Source organism: Mizuhopecten yessoensis, unplaced genomic scaffold (assembly GCF_002113885.1).
Source record: "Mizuhopecten yessoensis strain PY_sf001 unplaced genomic scaffold, ASM211388v2 scaffold5979, whole genome shotgun sequence".
Lineage (NCBI taxonomy): Eukaryota > Metazoa > Mollusca > Bivalvia > Pectinida > Pectinidae > Mizuhopecten > Mizuhopecten yessoensis.
Genome location: NW_018406319.1, coordinates 6,237 through 26,107, shown reverse-complemented (window position 1 = coordinate 26,107; position 19,871 = coordinate 6,237). Strand labels below are relative to the sequence as shown.

Genomic DNA, 19,871 nt, shown 5'->3' with positions numbered 1-19,871 from the left:
TAACTATAAGTTAATTTACAAGTGCACACCATCTGAAATATCCCCGATGAATGGGATTACAAATAGACTCCTTTCTAAATGATAAAAAATCCATGCAGCAATAATGAACTTTATTGGTTTATAAACGCCTATGAGAAGTAACATCACCTGTTGCAGCGGATTGACACTATTTGTAGGTGTACTTTTTCTAGACACGGATCATCGATTACATGTCTGTATTTTGAGATAGAAAATATATCCTCGCCTAGTATTAATTAATTTAAAATAGATCCCGAGGGGGCGATGTGCGTCATTGTCCCTTTGTTTCTACCTCTTTTGTTACTATGGGGCTTCGCTGCAGGTTTTGATAAAAACGTTAGATTCCACTGTAGTAGCTGAGAGAAACGACTGTTGTCATGTACACAAACATTACTCAGCTTCCCGAACCATCTAGCCCGAGCTTCCTTTGGCCCTGGCGCTAGACTTAGACATTTTGACAGATATATGTGGCATCCACCTGTAAAAATGTCTGTCTGGTGTCAGGGCCAGAGGAAACTCGGGCTGCCATTCATCTGGTGTCAGGGCCAGAGCAAACTCGGGCTGCCATTCACCTGTAAAAATGTCTGTCGGGTGTCAGGGCCAGAGGAAACTGGGGCTGCCATTCACCTGTAAAAATGTCTGTCGGGTGTCAGGGCCAGAGGAAACTGGGGCTGCCATTCACCTGTAAAAATGTCTGTCGGGTGTCAGGGCCAGAGGAAACTGGGGCTGCCATTCACCTGTAAAAATGTCTGTCTGGCGTCAGCGCCAGAGGAAACTCGGGCTGCCATTCACCTGGAAAAATGTCTGTCTGGTGTCAGGGCCAGAGGAAACCCGGGCTGCCATTCATCTGGTGTCAGGGCCAGAGGAAACTCGGGCTACCATTCACCTGTAAAAATGTCTATCTGGGGTCAGGGCCAGAGGAAACTCGGGCTGCCATTCACCTGGACTGGTTATACCAACGCGTTCTCCTGCCATATAGCTGAAAATGACTTTAAGCTATGTTTCGTCTGCAGAAAAGACAAAACACTAATTCGAAATTATCTGCAATAGCATTAATACATAATCGAGACCTTGAGTAGCCTCTGCTTCGAGTAATCCTACAGAAAGAGTAAGCATTATTTGAAAATCATTCTGATGCCTCTGAGATAGACGATTTTCTAAACGGGTAAACATCTGTCATTCCTACGGCTTCAACTTCACTGTCAAACCTTTTTGCCAAACTCTATCAAATTGTATGAGTGTTTCTTTTCTTTAAGGGCACCACATATTTGGTGATAAATATCAGTTGGTAAACTGTAGAATGATCAGGCATAAAACACGGGCCCTACTTTTAAAACAGAGACTTTTCTATAAAACAACTGGAGAGCTCTTTGAAAATCACTCTTTAAATTTGCCTGTAGTGGGAAGGAGAATGTCTGACTCCCTATTGAAACAAGGACATGGCATTGGCTAATTTCCGTGTATCTGGATAAAACCCTGTTATTTATATAAAATTTAAGTCACACTGAAAATGTTTCGAGGGGAATACAAAGTTTGTGCTGTTTCCTCCCCACCCGAGGCCATGCCAAGCTTCAGAATCTGCAGAACATATCGCATGTCAGTAAAATTTACCTCGGCAGATCAAAATTGTTTGTCATTTTTGGCCTCGATAACAAGAACAGCCATGTCAGTAAAAAGATCCACTAGATAATGTGATTGTTGTGAAGTACCAGAAATATTTTAATTAAGGCCGTTTATTTAATCGTTTAAAACGTTTTGATATGATTAAGGATAACAAGAGGGTGTCTATCAATGATTTCGTGTCATGTTCAACAATACACATGCGCGTTTTTTCATATTATTAACTTAGTTTTGCTTTATTTTTTCGATATCTGTGAACGATTGGTTGGCCTGGCGATCTTGTGCAGCCCATTCTCATTCTTAAGTTCTGTACTTAGTTAAGAGACTATTCAAGGCTTGTTATTGGGGTTATCTCAACATTTGTTCTTCTGTTTTGCCAAATTTAACCTGTTTAAATTTTTGCCACTATATTTCTTGACGATAGTATTTGTTATTAGTGAGACCGAAAAAACGTCCGCCCTACACTGGTAAAAACATGTATTCACCAAGTGTTGTTGTGTACTACTGTTCGCTCTAACGATAAATTCACATTCGTTACCGAGGACGAAAATTGGGAAGGGAGAGTGCGGCAAGAAATTGAGCAAAACAGTTTGTTGATATAGCTATGATAAGCATTTGTGTAATGTATGTACCATGTGTTTTTTGAATGGTTCAAACAACAAATTAAAAATTGTGATGCTTTTATCACTTCAGGACAGCCAAGGCTTGACAATGGACGGCGGGTCCTTGGACCGGAAGATGCAGAGGTCGAGTCTGTTCCATAACTTGAAGTTGAAAAAACACAGACTGAATTCTTTGATGGGTAGCGGTGACAGCGTGATGGGATCGGACGGGGTTATGTCCAGTTTTGAGTCGTCCGAGTTTGACCTTACCAGTCAACATTCGTCAAGTGGCGAAAGTGACAGTGGTTACGGCAGTACCCGAGTAAGACGAAGGAAAAGGGTAAAAGGCCAGCTATCTCACAAGGGTGATATCAAAGCCACAACACTTGTGAAGGAAGTGAAAAAGGAAAATGAACCAAAGACAATGGGAAAACAATTACCTCAGTTTAGTTTTGCTTACTGTGGATTTCCCCCAGAAATGGTCAATGCACAGAATGCCGCACTTTCAGATTATAAAGACGAAAATGGCCATGGACGTGCAAGCGTTGGATTTATTCCAGTTTTGACTCACATGGTTCCACAGTGTACCAGTGGTGCTGGGGATAGCACAGGCAAGGAAGCACAGGACAAAACTCCAAATGAAATACCTACCGTTGATACTGACGGAATAAAACCCATTATTCTAACTCAGTTCCCACCAACGTTCATAATGACAGCTAAAGGCCCTGTGCCCGTCATCAGTTCCTGTGGCCCTGGAGGGGTACCTCAGTTTCCGTTGCTAAACGTGAACAATCCCGACCAGAAAAGGATGGAGCAGTTTGTTCAAATGTTCACACCTGAACAATTGGCCGGGATACAGGCGTCTCGGAATCAACGGGACTGTCAAAGTCATACAAACGCTTCATATACCCAAAACGAACAGCCGAACACGGCAGCTCATGCTTACAGCTTCATTGAACACTATACAAACGGAAAGTTTGTGTACAAAGGGATTCTGAAAAAGGAAGATTGTGTGACGTCAGAAACTGATCCTGTTCCCATTGCAACGGTGTCACAAGCATGCGCCGATGACGAACTAGAGGAACAGCTTATATGTGCCATCTGCAATGATCGAGCGACCGGTCTCCACTACGGCATCATTACATGTGAAGGGTAAAATTTTGTTATTTCTTATGTAGGTCCCCCTTTTTTTTACTAGCGCATGCCCTGCGTATTCTTTTTAGTTCAGTATGCGTATGGTTTAGGAATGCTCCGGTATAATGCCGAAGTCTTTAGATTTTGTAGAATCTAGTTGTCTTATTACTCCCGGTCTTGTTTTATGACATTATCATCAATGACATTTAAAATTGATTTTAGCCCTGTTTCTGTTTATAGTTGTCATTTTTCGCTCCGGTAAATGGTTTTCCGGATAATTGCCTAATGAGTTTTTTTCAAAATATTATCCGATTGTGTTAATAGTATAAATTCTGTGCTCATTGATTTGCGAAACAAAGAAATCAAGCATGGATATCATATACTTCTGTAAAATATGTATCCTTATTTTGTGTTTTATCAGTTTGAAAACATGGTGGTTTTTGATGTTTAGCGCATTTGCTCCGTCAAAAGCTTACTAATCCAAAGGCAGAGGATCAGACCATAAAGAGAAGATCGTTAACAGTTAAAGGCTAATACTTGAGTACGGGTAAAAGTTAGCGGCGATAACGTAGCTTTCTGACGACGAGAGATTTTTTTTATATATTAGGGTAAAAGTATGTTGACATCATAGTTCACGAAACATCCTTTAACCTACAGAACTCTTAACAATGTAAACTGAAGGGTATGACCTCTCTGCCAGGGACAGGAGGACTGGGTCCAGAAAGAGAATAAGATTAATCTTGCGTAAAAGTCTGTTTCTTAGATACGAAAGAATAAACCATTCCATCTGAATTGGCATTGTCATCCCTGGGCGGAGGGAATTCAAAGCTGTTTAAATGAAGTCTGTGACCCTCCCCCTGCAGAAGTGGGCGGGACATAAGGGGGAAATAAGGATTCATCTGTTTAGAAAGGCAACCTTTCAATGTTCAGATGACAAAATAATTTAGTGCGCGATACAGACCTGATGAACCTCTTGTTTATTTATACAGATGTAAAGGGTTCTTCAAACGGACAGTCCAGAACAAACGAGTATACAACTGTGTGGGCAGTGAGAACTGTGAGATCAACAAGCTACAGCGAAATAGGTGTCAGTTCTGTCGCTTCAAAAAGTGCCTACAGATGGGAATGGTCCTAGCAGGTAATTACATACTGTTATACCAATACACATCTGGTTCGGTTTGAATACCCTCAGAGACGAAACGTTTTCAAAAATATCCCAAAACAACTGTACAGTTATACTCCATAATATTTGTCACTGCTTAGGACATAATCAAACAAGTCTTAAAATACAACGGGAAGCGTCCCATATTAGGCGCTGGACTTCTATCTTAAGTCAGCATGATCAGTTTTGATCGACAGGTCTTTGAAGACAGGAATCTTAGTCATGCTTTCTAAGACAGAATTCATCTTATCGTACAAATACGTTGAAATGTACACCTATAGATTTCGCCCTTTAATTGTTGTTTAATTTTAAAATATGACTTGTTGATCAAATTGAACGTTGAAGAGTCGTTAACATAACATTACACACGTGCATGTACTTTATAGTATTTATAACTCAAAATTGTCTTAATATTTTGAAGCTGTACGAGAAGACAGGATGCCTGGCGGACGAAACTCGGGGGCTGTGTACAATCTATATAAGGTAAACTTACTCAAAGCAAGTAGATGATGTTTGCTGTAAGCAAACTAAGGTAAATTATCATATTGAAATGTACAGGAGGCACGGTAATGAGTCGTGCTAGAATTGTTGGATGCTGGCTGTGAGCGCCGAAATGGCAGTACCGGCTCACAGGGAATTGAGAACGATATTGGCTGGTTGCAAAGGCCCTATAACACGAATAATTAATGGGAACCGCTTTGAGACGACCTACGAACTAAGTTGTGATAACACCGTTTACATTACCTCAAATTATTATTATTACAGACTATGTACAATTATAATATTCATGTGTACAACTATATATAGAGTTGATCTATCATAAATTAACATTTTGATGAACTCATACATGATATGGCTTAATGGTTAAATTTTGTTTAACTCCTATTAACAGGTAAGGTAATTTAAGGACGTGTCTCCATGTGTGTAATGTATGCGTGCTTGCGTGTGTGTAACTGTATGCAGGAGACCTGATATGTTGTGTGCTTGCCTCCTTGTGATAGCGCGGATTTGATGCCGACTTTATAGTGCTATCTGACTGAAATACCATGCCGAAGACAACCATTACAGCATTCCGCCCAGTCAAATTATACTGACAACTGGTGAACCAGGTTTTACCATTCCCCTAAATGCTGAATGTTAAGCATGGAATAACAACTACCATTTTTAAGGACTTTGGTATGTCCTTGCCTGGGGACAGAACCCATTGTCTTCCTCACCTGGGCGAGCGCTCAACATTAAGGCCAAAAGTGAGATGTTGCCAAGCAAGGCGCTAGGAAATAAAAAGTAGTTAGAAGTAGAAATAAAGATAAAGATCCCAAAAATTGCAATGGACGCAGCAGATTTATTTTGGTCGTTTTTGTGTTTCCAAATAGAGGACACCAAAGCAAATCCCTAATTCTGCAGGGGGTTCCCGCATTATTCGCCTCCTACGATACATGCAGTGGGTAACAGCAGGTGTATTCTTTTCCCGACCCCCCACATGCAGGGGTGTATAAATGGTATACTATATGAATATTTCTTATACTATACAAATACATTATAGATAAAACACCGCTATATTGCTATAACCATTTGTAACTGATATGTTTCAAACTGATCTGCCTTTTTGGTATCGCTCGAGATAAAAATCGTGCTTTCTTTCTTTCAGGTGAAGTACAAGAAACACAAGAAGAAAGATCAAATGGTCAAGTTGTTCAAAGAACAAGTCGCCCAGATCAAGGTTGACGGTAGTGATGGTAAGATTGAGACGGAGATGATTACAGAACGGAAACGAATGCCCGTGCCATTCAGAGTCTCATTCGACCAGCAAGGCGTGCCACAAATTGTTCCAAGAGAACACAGATCTCATTTAAGGCCAGGCACCACACTCTCTAGTAACACAAAGTTTTCGACATCACAGCAGAAAATGTGGGAGTCGGATATGAATAGCAGTTGTGGATCCCAAGAATCAGTCATGTCGCAAAACACATCGTACCCATGTGCCTCTTACTATACAAATTCAATGCGCAGCTCACAAGGACAAATGGCCTTTTTTCAGAACTCTAGTCATTTGAATAACCAAGAAAATCAGCGTTACGTTCCTCCGGAGTTGCTAGTGGATCGGTCAAGCATGACCAGTGATCAACTCTACACACATGATTCGACTAGTGACAGGGAACATGGAGATCTGTGTCAAAGAAATGATCAACAAGACCAATCATCTTTTTTAGCTCCAGGACCTGTTCTTGCCAAGAAATTTAACAGGACTAGCGACCACCTGATCAGCTTACTGGAGTCGGGACTTCCTCCAAAAATAAAGGAGGATTTTCCACGCACTGATTGTCGTGTTATGTCATGTGACCCATCTGTTACATCACAAGACAACCTCGTTGCAGACTTTCCATTTTCTCAACCTAAATGCGTGAAGGAGTCAGATCTCGACCGAACATCGACAGATAACGTTGTCAGGGTAAATACTCTACGTCATTTGTTAAACACCAGGACTGCGTGTGAAAATACCAGCACTGCCTATTCTGTATCGTCAAACGATAGTATGACAGATGGAACAGATAAAACCTCATATTCAAAGCCAATGAGTAACACCTATCGGAGATACTGGAGCGACGATAGGCTTACATGTAAGTGTGACGAGAGTGATTACAAACGCCGTACTGTGACGACATCACGATGTGATCAACAACAAAGAAATTCGTCAAAAGTGAAAAGTCGGGATTTTTCGATAACAAAACACAGCGAAACGATATGTGATCATAACAGAGCGATATCAGCTATTGAAAATATGGAACATGAAACTGAGAAAATCCCAGTAAAGGAGTATGTATCGGAGCGAGAGTCGTCCATAGGTTGTCAACGTTTGGTTTATTCAACGACTGGTGACGTAACAGAAGGTTACTATTCATCAGCTCCTATTACACAGCAAGATTGCGAACATAAGCGTCATTTGCATGAGAGCCAATTTGTTGAGCGTCTCTTAGGGACGCCAATTCATAACCCGGTGGGGGAATGTCACTCACTTGAAAACACGACACATAGTTGTAAACCACACAGATATATGTCAGATAATCTACTACAGGAGAACAACAGAGAAAGAGGCTATTCACACGTATCAGCTTTGAGTTTAGCACAGAACCGACCACCAAGTTCACAGTGCTATCAACAGACTCGTTGCTCATCAGAAACGTTGAAAGTGAAAGACTGTGGTGAAAGAGAATATAACTTTGCTCAAAATCATATACAAGACCGATATGCTTTACATCAACGCAAAACTAATATTGGTCGGAATCAGCAAATACCCAACCCGGGAACTCACGACTGTAGAAAGGACCAGCAGACCTCGCAGATGGTCACTGCTCGGCAGCCGGTCACTGCGACTTACAGCGATACCAAGGACAACCGTTCTTCACATATTGTGGATAACCGTATCAGTGCATTAGAGGAAACAATGAAAGTTTGGCCGTCATGGCACGAACAACATGATGGAGTTCGGGAATATCAGTCAGGAGTTAGGAGGAATATCAATAGACAGGCAACCGTAGGTTATCAGACAGACCGACAGCTCAATGAAACTCCAACAAGAAGTCCTTTGAGTATTAGCCACCGCTGTGAACTGTTGACCGATCAAAATCGTTTCCAAGGTGACAATGGATCAAAGAAAATATTGAAAACACAAGATGTGCTCTGTGAAAGAGATAATCTCCAATACGAATCGTATCAACATACCAGTAAGACAATACAAGAAACAGAAAGTCATGTGACCGATGATGATGAAATGTCAGACACGAGTCATAGGTCGGAGAGGAACTTGCAAGATGATCACTCAAGGTCTGATCGGACGGCATCCGACAAAGTAATAAACGAATTCGGTTTTAGCGAACGACATAAGCAATTTACTTTGCATCCTCTAGACAAGGAACTTTGTGGACCGGAAGTGCATCGTCAGCTCATTCAGGAACTCGTGAATTGTAATAAACTTTTGGATATTTCAGGTTCATATAATTTCGACCAATCTGATTGGATGCATTCAGACTTGACAAGCAATCTCTGTCGTCTCGGCGATGAAATTGTTGGAAAACTAGTGGATTGGACAAGACACTTGCCCTTCTACAACGAGATCCCACTTAACGTTCACTCCCAAATGCTCACAAATCGCTGGCACGAACTTCTGGTGTTGATAACAACCGCTCATCGAGCACTCATTATCCAAGAGCACATCCCCTCGACTGAAGTGACGTATACAAGCTTGCTGAATTTTAACATGCTAAAGCTGGAGAAATACCTGTCTAGGATGTACAAGGAACCTGTCAATCTGGACAAACTGAAAGTCCAGAATGTCATGGAACGAATGGCCATGACTATGTTCAGCTTTCTTCAGATGCGGCTCGGACTCCGGGAGCTTCTGTCGCTACAAATAATCCTCCTTCTTAGTCAAAGTAAGTTTATCGGCTTATTCTAGATTTCTAGTTATTAATATTAAAAAAGATGTTATGGTCACCCTAATTATCAACCCTCTGATAGGTAATATGTTACGACTCCAAATTTAACATTTGAACTTCAAGACGCCATTTAGGTGAAATTGTATAAAGTCCTTGAACATATGTTTCTCCGGCCTTTGAATTGATTTCCTTCTTTTTCCTTGTCTGTGAATTAATTGACATCTCTTATCTGTCGACTAAGTTTTTCACTAGCCTTTGAACTCTAACACTACGTAGTAAATAGGCTACAATGTCTATTATTAACAAAGTACATATCTAATGAGTGAAGACATTTCTTTTCCAGATGAATCGATAAATTGTGCTCAAATTGAAAGCATACAGGATAGGTACACAAGAGCTTTGGAGTGGTATGTAACAACCATATATCCACATGATCCTACCAGACTTAGACAGCTCCTGGTAAGACTACCGGAGATCCAAACGACATCAAGACTGCTTTTGAAGAGCAAGATGATCTACATTCCATTCTTCCTCAATTCGTAAAGTAGATTTTTTTCTCGAATCTTGAATAGCAATGTGGTTTTGACAGTCCTTATTGTAATACCGGAAGTGACGTTTGGGAATACGTAACATTGCATGACGTGTTGTCACGGAGTTTGTTAATCAACTACTGATGCTAAGCTGAAGTTCGCTATAGCTAGAGAAACTGTAACACTATCAGTTCACAAATGGATTAACTGTGAGACAACTAGATTAACTAACTGTGAGACAAATGGATTAGCTGTGAGACAAAAAGATTAACTGTGAGACAAATAGATTAACTGTGAGACAAATAGATTAGCTGTGAGACAAATAGATTAACTGTGAGACAAATGGACAAATAAATTAACTGTGAGACAAATGGACAAATAGATTAACTGTGAGACAAATGGACAAATGGATTAACTGTGAGACAAATGGACAAATGGATTAACTGTGAGACAAATAGATTAACTGTGAGACAAATGGATTTGCTGTGAGACAAATGGACAAATGGATTAGCTGTGAGACAAATGGATTAACTGTGAGACAAATGGATTAGCTAGGAGATGGATGGACAAATAGATTAGCTGTGAGACAAATTGACAAATGGATTCACTGTGATACAAATGGATTATGAACAAGTGGATTAACTATGAGACAAATGGATGAGCTGCTGTGAGACAAAATACTTTATACTGATGGAGAGATGGGTGGAGAGAGGTTTGTTTGGGACTGATGGAGAGATGGGTGGAGAGAGGTTTGTTTGGGATTGATGGAGAGATGGGTGGAGAGAGGTTTGTTTGGGACTGATGGAGAGATGGGTGGAGCGAAGTTTGTTTTGGACTGTGATAATTTTGATGATACAATCATATTTGTTATTGTTTGTTATAATCAATTTGTTTGTAAAGCCCATATAGATAATGCCACACAGGTGTCTTGTCGGTCTTTAATTCCAAGTCTTTATAGCTGTATTTATATTATATTTTCTGTACAATATCAATCTGTACAAAGACATATATTTTTACAATTATATGTTGAAGCGACATGTCCGCATACTCTATTTCAAACTTTCTCGGAAATGAATTCATTTAAAAGGTTTAAACTCCTAACGAATAAATCTTACAATATTTCACGAAAAAATAATCCTTATTATTGATGGGGATCCCAAAATTAATAACAACACAAATCGCCTAAATATGTAAAGCGAACAAAATGATCTATAAGAAATGCAGAAATGTCGGTATAGGTTGTAGGTACATTATGTATGGTGTCTTCAATTTTCTTATTTGATTGACTTGCTATGTTGTAATTTAGCAAACTGATAATCATTTGTCGTATATGATTGGTTATAACAAAACATAAAATGATAAATAGTACTATTTAAGAAAATGTGTCCGGCCGTCTTCTGACAGTAATATTGTAAACTTGTACACAGTGCTGATATATACATGGATACTCGTGTTAAAATAAGGCTTCAGGGTGTTCATTTATGATTTTCGTTGGATGTTGAGATATGATATATTTGCCCATGGTGAAATATATCCACAACTCTTACAATCCAGACCATTTACTCCCATGATGCATCAGCTGGCCATTTTATGTAAATATGTTTTGATCTTGGCACTAAGGAATACAGTGTTGTCATGAGATATATAAGTTAAGTCATCACTGCACATGTATCTATGTATAGCTGTTTACAGTAAACCCATTGTTATTAGAGGATGGTGTTGATAATACTACACGTTGACAAGCTACAGTATGGTAGTCCGGCACAGCTGTGTACTACTGTGTACTAACGTTGTGAATATATTTTAAATATTCCATCAAGTATATTATAATATTTATTAAACTAATCACTTAACATGATATATGGAAGCCTCTATGTAAATTCTTAGTTATCATTGTGCAGCCAGCGCAGTCTTTTATACTCAAGAATATCAATTTTCCATGTTGAATTAGTATAGTGTGTCGTCTTAGTTCTGTATTTATCAGTCCGTCCCTTCATTGTCCATTTAAAGACCACTTATCGGAAACGGCTACAGAATTTTGACCAAGATATTTTTCGACTTTTAACTTTTAAGTTTTATTTATTTATTTATATATTACAGATACTCCTTTCATGACCCTGCTCAAGGGTTGTTTTTTTTTGGGGGGGGGGGGGGGTGGTTCAAGTCATGATGACCACTCGACGTAGAAGGCATTTTTGCCTGATTCCCTAAAATCGTGTTCATGCCAATTTCAAGTTCTGATGATATACAAAATAGCGAGCGAATATGTATAAAATCGGTGAGCGATATGTATAGATTTCATGCCCAAGGGTGTAGGATAGGGATATTCCACCCTCGGGATTTTCAAATTTGATAACACCATCGGCTTTGAATTTTAGAACTTTTGTTTAATGTTAAATATATCACAAGGAAACTGTATATTTATGTGTATATTTTATTGTTATACAATATTTGTATAGCGACTGCCTTATATTAAGGAATTGTGTCGACGGTGCTCAACAATCAAGGTAGTGACAGATAGGCGCAGCATTAGCTGAGAGTGTAATTTTCACTGTGATCTCACTTCAGTACCTCCACGTGAGATTGTGTAGACGTTGTGATTGTTATAGGTTTCAGACAACTCATTTAAAGTGTCGTACCACTTAAATACTACAGAGCATTTTAAACTCCTCTCTGATCAGGTTGAGTTGAGCAATAATGGGTATTTAAGTGTCTTGCTCAAGTACACAGGGGCTAGAAACTGACCTTAGGGAATTTCCCTTTTGCGAAACTTGTACTGTACGTAGAAAGTGCCAAGGTCACCGCACATAGCATTGAACTGTAACGTAACGACAAGAAATAAAGCTTATCATAAACATGATAATTCTCCGGATATCTGCCTTAATATTGCATTGATATCTCAACCGTTTACTATTCAGTATTTGTTTTCATTGCTGTTAATGCCATCAACGTTTTACTATTCATGGATGTTCATATTAAGGGTTTCACTGATAGTAACGTGTTTTATACTCCTTTCTAAATAGCCAATCATAAATCGTTCAATCATAATTCATTGTTTAAAACTTTGATATAGGTAAGTGCTCGACACATGAAAGGGAATATATGTATTACTTAAGGTATAAAGGTTAGCATTATTGTAAGTTTATAACAGTGTTTAACCGGCGAAATAAGTTTCATTTTGTCATAGCAGCTATCCAAACCGTATTCCAATCAAATGATCTTACGTGTCAATGAACATCTTGTTCACGACCATGTATTGGAAGTAAAGCATTAAGGGAACAAACCAGTGGTTTTCATTCGTACATTCCACAATGACCTGAGAATTTGCTATATCTATATTTGGATATAAACTAAGGTGTTCAGAGTAATTTGATAAATTTTAGGAGTTTAGATCGACTTTCGGTAAAAATGACCCCCCCCCCCACTCCCCCCAATGTTTATGATCATTGGGGGTGTCATTTTTACTGAAAGTCGATCTTAGCCCCTAAAAATGTAAAATTACTCTGAACACCTTAGTTTATGTCCAAATATAGCTGTAACAAATTATCAGGTCCCTGTGGTACATTCGAATCGTGCAATAAGTCTGGAATATGTTTCGGATAGCTGCCCTTATGATTTTAAACACCCCCACTCCCTCCCCTGTGATTTTCAGACACTGATATCAGACATTGCTTTATGTTGTTATCAATTGTCTATCACAAGGGAGAAATGTATTTATTCCAACCTAAAACAACGAATGTGCATATTTTCCTTAACAGACACGAGTGCCTTTTGCTAGACTTGTAATTAAGTGAAGTGATCCTCAATGTTGTCGGCTACAATGAGGCCCCGGTTTTCGAGGTTCGTTTATCAGGACTCGTCCGTTGTTATAGGCTACAGGAGAGGTTCGTTTATCTGGACTGGGTTAGTGTTACAGGGTACAGGAGAGGTTCGCTTTCTGGACTAGTTTAGTGTTACATGGTACAGGAGAGGTTCGTTAATCTGGACTGGTTTAGTGTTACAGGTTACAGGAGAGGTTCGTTTAACTCAACTAGATTAGTGTTACAGGGTACAGGAGTGGTTCGTTTACCTGAACTAGGTTAGTGTTACAGGGTACAGAAGAGGTTCGTTTATCTGGACTGGGTTAGTGTTACAGGGGACAGGAGAGGTTCGTTTATCTGAACTAGTTTAGTGTTACAGGGGACAGGAGAGGTTCGTTTATCTGGGCTCGTCCGTTGTTATAGGCTACGGGAGAGGTTCGTTTATTTGGACTCGTCCGTTGTTATAGGATACAGGAGAGGTTCGTTTATCTGGACTAGTCCGTTGTTATAGGCTACAGGAGGGGTTCGTTTATCTGGACTAGTCCGTTGTTATAGGCTACAGGAGAGGGTCGTTTACCTGGACTAGGTTAGTGTTACAGGGTACAGGAGAGGTTCGTTTACCTGAACTAGTTTAGTGTTACAGGGTACAGGAGAGGTTCGTTTATCCGGACTGATTTAATGTTACAGAGTACAGAAGAGGTTCGTTTATCTGGACTTTGTTTAGTGTTACAGGATACAGGAGAGGTTCGTTTATCTGAACTAGTTTAGTGTAACAGGGTACAGGAGAGGTTCGTTTATCTGGACTGGTTTAGTGCTATAGGGTACAGGAGAGGTTCGTTTACCTGGACTAGTTTAGTGTTATAGACAAAATAATGAGTTTTTTTATCATTCAGTGTTGAAGCCTACCGGGGCTTGTCCACTCATGTGGCCTCGTTTTAGTCATGAATACATTGAGAAGTGCAGGCTGTGGCCTTTGTATTGCATAACTTGATGTGGCCTCTGTATTATAACTGTAGAAGGTCTCGCCGAGGCTTCTGTATTAGAACTGTAGAAGATATGGCCGAGGCTCCTGTATTATAACTGTAGAAGGTCTCGCCGAGGCTCCTGTATTAGAACTGCAGAAGGTCTCGCTGATGCTCCTGTATTAGAACAACTGTAGAAGGTCTCGCTGAGGCTCCTGTATTAGAACTGTAGGCCTCGCTGACGCTCCTGTATTAGAACTGTAGAAGGTCTCGCTGAGGCTCCTGTATTAGAACTGTAGAGGGTCTCGCTGAGGCTCCTGTATTAGAACTGTAGAAGGTCTCGCTGACGCTCCTGTATTAGAACTGTAGAAGGTATGGCCGAGGCTCCTGTATTAGAACTGTAGAAGGTCTTGCCGAGGCTCCTGTATTATAACTGTAGAAGGTCTCGCTGAGGCTTCTGTATTAGAACTGTAGAAGGTCTCGCCGAGGCTCCTGTATTAGAACTGCAGAAGGTCTCGCTGAGGCTTCTGTATTAGAACTGTAGAAGGTATCGCCGAGGCTCCTGTATTAGAACTGTAGAAGGTCTCGCTGAGGCTCCTGTATTAGAACTGTAGAAGGTCTCGCTGAGGCTCCTGTATTAGAACTGTAGGAGGTCTCGCTGAGGCTCCTGTATTAGAACTGTAGAAGGTCTCGCTGAGGCTCCTGTATTAGAACTGTAGAAGGTCTCGCTGAGGCTCCTGTATTAGAACTGTAGAAGGTCTCGCTGAGGCTCCTGTATTAGAACTGTAGAAGGTCTCGCTGAGGCTCCTGTATTAGAACTGTAGAAGGTCTCGCTGAGGCTCCTGTATTAGAACTGTAGAAGGTCTCGCTGAGGCTCCTGTATTAGAACTGTAGAAGGTCTCGCTGAGGCTCCTGTATTAGAACTGTAGAAGGTCTCGCTGAGGCTCCTGTATTAGAACTGTAGGCCTCGCTGACGCTCCTGTATTAGAACTGTAGAGGGTCTCGCTGAGGCTTCTGTATTAGAACTGTAGAAGGTCTCGCTGACGCTCCTGTATTAGAACAGTAGAAGGTATGGCCGAGGCTCCTGTATTAGAACTGTAGAAGGTCTCGCCGAGGCTCCTATATTAGAACTGTAGTAGGTCTCGCTGACGCTCCTGTATTAGAACTGTAGGTCTCGCTGACGCTCCTGTATTAGAACTGTAGAAGGTCTCGCTGACGCTCCTGTATCAGAACTGTAGGTCTCGCTGACGCTCCTGTATTAGAAATGTGTCGATTGAGGGGTTTATGCTGTGGCCTCTTGTAAACATTGAACATGCTTGATGTGGCTGCTGTATTTATCTTGTAGCAATTGAGAAGCATGTGCCAATTATGAAGCTCTCACTGTGACTATGACTTGTGTTAGTATTAAAACAAGCGCTATGTGCCCTACCTGTTAGTCGTGTAACCATTTCGGTTACAGCATGTAAAACAATATGCTAAAGAAAATTTAACTCAGTCGATATAGTTTGAATTAACGCTAAACAATGATACTATAAGAAGTTTGCTATGTAGATACTACTGATTCTCCTAACCAAGAGGGTAAGGCCTAATGATAAATACCTATATCATTGTTTTTCAATATTGTTGAGTAATTTTGTTGATGCAGGTTGTTTTGTAGTTATAATTCACTGTACAGGTTGTTTTGTAGTTATAATTCACTGTAAACCGTTTTGTGACTTGGTTGTCTGTTGTTGTCGCCTTTTCAGGAATAACCTTCCACATTGTTTTGAATGAGGTAATCACTTAAGTGCAAGGATTATATGAGAGTTTATATCTCGTAAGGACATGGACATTAATGAGTAATTAAAGGAAGTTTATTCTTTGAAATGTTTCTTTTGTTATTATTATTTTTTTTATTTTTTTACTACAAATCAACATTAAAACGAAACAAAGCACAGCATTAACGTCAAAACGAAACAAAGCACAGCATTAACGTCAATAACGTGCAACAGTTAACGTCAAGTACGAAACAGGCGAAAGCTTCGACGTCAAGTTTTACCAAAGCGTCAACGTCAAATTATACCAAAGCGTCAACGTCAAATTATACCAAAGCGTCAACGTCAAATTATACAAAAGCGTCAACGTCAAATTATATCAGTGTTAACGTTAAATTATACCAAAGTGTCAACGTCAAATTATATCAATGCGTCAACGTCAAATTATACCGAAGCGTCAACGTCAAATTATACCAAAGCGTCAACGTCAAATTATACCAAAGCGTCAACGTCAAATTATACCAAAGCGTCAACGTCAAAATACATGTTTACCGTTGTCAACAATAAGTACAAAAATATCACAGTGGAAGAGTCAAAACAAAATATTAAACAGCATTTGTCAAATTATATCAGAAATTCAACGTTAAAGAAAAAAAATAAAGTTGATAGTGTCAAAAACAAAAATGTCAACGGCATCTCTGTCGAGGACAAACAATACTACAGAGTCGATGTCAAGGACAAACCATACCACAGAGTCAATGTCAAGGACAAACAATACTACAGTGTCAATATCAAGGACTAACCATACTACAGAGTCGATGTCAAGGACAAACCATACTACAGAGTCGATGTCAAGGACAAACAATACCACAGAGTCGATGTCAAGGACAAACCTTACTACAGAGTCAATGTCAAGGACGAAACATACTACAGAGTCAATATCAAGGACAAACTATACCACAGAGTCGATGTCAAGGACAAATCATACTGCAAAGTCAATGTCAAGGACAAACAATACCACAGAGTCGATGTCAAGGACAAAACTTACTACAGAGTCGATGTCAAGGACAAACCATACTACAGAGTCAATTTCAAGGACAAACCATACTACAGAGTCGATGTCAAGGACAAACCATACTACAGAGTCGATGTCAAGGACGAACAATACCACAGAGTCGATGTCAAGAACAAACCTTATTACAGAGTCAATGTCAAGGACAAACTATACTACAGAGTCATGGTCAAGGACGAAACATACTACAGAGTCAATATCAAGGACAAACTATACCACAGAGTCGATGTCAAGGACAAACCATACTACAAAGTCAATGTCAAGGACAAACTATACCACAGAGTCGATGTCAAGGACAAACCATACTACAGAGTCAATGTCAAGGACAAACTATACCACAGAGTCAATGTCAAGGACAAACCATACTACAGAGTCAATATCAAGGACAAACTATACCACAGAGTCGATGTCAAGGACAAACTATACCACAGAGTCGATATCAAGGACAAAGTTATCATAGAGTCTACACAAAGGATCAAATTAACAGGAACCAGGGAAGAAATAAAGCAGAATGTACAGGCATTGACAATAAATAGGTTTACCAACGATCAAAGACACCGCTCAAATTGATTTTTTTATATTAACCTTTATTTCAACTTATTGAAAAACATTTTTATTTTCAATTAATGTAAAAATAATGAAGATTGACAAGGCAACAAATAGCACATCAGAATGGGAGAATAAACTGCGTTTGAAACTTCTTGTCTACATTCGTTTGTTAAGAAATATACTCCTTTTGTTGTTTTATATAAGTATCAATCATATAAAAAATCGATCTGTGATAGAACTGCCATAGATTACAGTAACACTATTGCAATTGTATCTAGAGATATCTTTCACAAGTTTTTAAATTAATTGTAGATGCTAATCCGATCTCGGGATGATTAAGACGAAAACACTAACTATCAGCACACATTAAATTAACAATGTCGTCGTACAGTCTTCACCGCAGAAAACGCTGCAAATATAGTTTTGCATAATAAGCTACCGTTATATTAGAAAATATTTATTACCTAAACTTTGGGTTGTTTATGTTCGTTAACTTTTACTCAACTTGTACGTAATACTAAGTACGTTGTATGTAAATTTATCCATGTTTATCCCAGATGGTTGGTTGACAGACATGGGGCCGTCAAGCTGTTTAGTGCTATTGATAGTTTCGACAAAATAATACATAAATTAGCAATCATTGGCAAAGCTACACAGGAATAATGTGTGAACCAAAAACTTCATTTGATAGTAAACAATAGCCGGTTGGCTTCATTTTGTAAAAGTACTATGTACCTCATAATGTATTTTCTTAACAACACGGCAATGGATAGAAAATTAATATTCATTGGTATTTCTACTTTATCTAAGATTGAAATTAAACGCTCACTAACAGGTTAGCGGCATGTGGGAGTTTTTCGAGAAGCAAATCAAATTCCGATTTCCCTGGCGACATATATTTTGCGAAAGGAAAAACACTTCATCCTCTGTTTTTAATGAATTAACAAGAAGTTCGATGTCTTTATATATCCCAAGTATTCAAATTCCCAGTTCCTTTTCCTCGAGTTCAGAATTTCCCGCGCATCAGAACAGATACGGCCATGGATACAACGGTGAGCCAGCCGGTAGCGAACATGGACGCACGCGCAGGCTGGGGAATTGCGAACAAGTAGGTTATTGTGTGACACATCCGGGAGACAGTAAACAACCGGAAGTGGAAGGCAGCCCAGCAAGGATCGGGACCAGTCAGCACATATAACACGCCGACCAGAACAAACGGAACAACATTTTCAATGTCATTTTGATGGCATCTGAGGGAAACAAAAGTCGATTATGCACGTGGATGAATTTTATGAAATTGCAAAACACGAGCAATATAACACAACGATCTAAAAACTGTCTATATTGGTTAGTACCATATAAATGCAATGCGGGCTATCCAATTTGGATTGAGGAAGCCAGTTCTTACAGTTGTAATTTTAGTAATTGCATATGGTGCCAAATCAGGACAAATTGCTTAATGCTTAAAACACTTTAATTTTGGAAACAAATAACAACTCAATGTTAATAATGCTGTACATTTGACATTATTTTGCTTCAATTACGAAAATGTGCACTTAGCAACATTCTGCTTTTCACCTGTTTAAACGCAAACTCATAAAAGAAATGCAAACTCACTTATTTAAAATCGATAAATTCACATGTTAATTGTTTTAATTAAACGAGGGTTTGTTATGTATTTATAAAACCACCTATATACTGATAGGTCAATAGTGGACAGTGACATTCTGAATATGAAGTGTTGACGTACCTCCTGGTTCGCTCTACGACAACGTCATTAAAGACAGTTGTCTGTCCTTTTTGAAGTCTGTCCTCCATGTTGGCTACCACCTAAAACACGTAAACTGTATAGAAGAACCATACTCTGAAGCCAAACTAACAGCAGAGCAGTGTACTTTCCTTTTAAAACTTAAATGATGGTCAATATTTGAAGCTGTTTTAATGTAAATGCAGCAATGTATACTAGCTAGTATGAGGAGACACTGTCGTGTACACACACTACTGTAATATAAACTTTATTCGTTTTAAAACAGTTATAAAACAAGCTATCCAATCTTTCAACGGGGGAAAATCAACAATTGTCATTTATAACGAATGAGAAAGTATCCTATTTAGACATTTCAACCGACCTTATATGAGCAAGTATTTTGCTAAACCGTGTCTGTACCTAACCATCTGTTAACCCTGTCTGTACCCTACCACTCTCCTGTCTGTACCTAACCATCTGTTAACCCT

General features: G+C 39.4%; 3 protein-coding genes across 3 annotated transcripts in view; 2 read left to right on the top strand and 1 right to left on the bottom strand.

The window, feature by feature from the left end:
- LOC110451376 overlaps window positions 1-11,605 on the top strand; it is a 32,018-nt gene extending 20,413 nt beyond the window's left edge. The window contains exons 2-6 of the mRNA XM_021499349.1: window positions 2,332-3,392; window positions 4,364-4,512; window positions 4,958-5,019; window positions 6,185-8,966; window positions 9,313-11,605. Of these exons, the coding sequence (XP_021355024.1) occupies window positions 2,332-3,392; window positions 4,364-4,512; window positions 4,958-5,019; window positions 6,185-8,966; window positions 9,313-9,512 (4,254 nt within the window). The 3' untranslated portion in view covers window positions 9,513-11,605. The remainder of the gene's footprint in view (window positions 1-2,331; window positions 3,393-4,363; window positions 4,513-4,957; window positions 5,020-6,184; window positions 8,967-9,312) is intronic.
- LOC110451395 lies at window positions 10,227-17,657 on the top strand. The gene is made up of 2 exons (XM_021499381.1): window positions 10,227-10,285; window positions 16,829-17,657. The coding sequence occupies exons 1-2, from the start codon at window positions 10,227-10,229 to the stop codon at window positions 17,655-17,657; spliced, it is 888 nt and encodes a 295-aa protein (XP_021355056.1).
- Window positions 17,658-18,429: 772 nt separating this feature from the next.
- Window positions 18,430-19,462, bottom strand: LOC110451393 (microsomal glutathione S-transferase 1-like). Its single transcript, XM_021499379.1, has 2 exons — window positions 19,387-19,462; window positions 18,430-18,886 (listed from the first exon to the last, which is right to left on the bottom strand). The coding sequence occupies exons 1-2, from the start codon at window positions 19,452-19,454 to the stop codon at window positions 18,643-18,645; spliced, it is 312 nt and encodes a 103-aa protein (XP_021355054.1). The 5' UTR covers window positions 19,455-19,462; the 3' UTR covers window positions 18,430-18,642.
- Between the last annotated feature and the right edge of the window lie 409 nt (window positions 19,463-19,871).

Coding starts and splice junctions, on each gene's coding strand:
- LOC110451395 (XM_021499381.1), top strand. CDS start 10,227: ATGGAGAGATGGGTGGAGAGAGGTTTGTTTGGGATTGATGGAGAGATG. Junction 10,286..16,828: donor GGAGAGATGGGTGGAGAGAG/GTTTGTTTGGGA, acceptor ACCATACTACAG/AGTCGATGTCAAGGACAAAC.
- LOC110451393 (XM_021499379.1), bottom strand. CDS start 19,454: ATGGAGGACAGACTTCAAAAAGGACAGACAACTGTCTTTAATGACGTT. Junction 18,887..19,386: donor GTCGTAGAGCGAACCAGGAG/GTACGTCAACAC, acceptor TGTTTCCCTCAG/ATGCCATCAAAATGACATTG.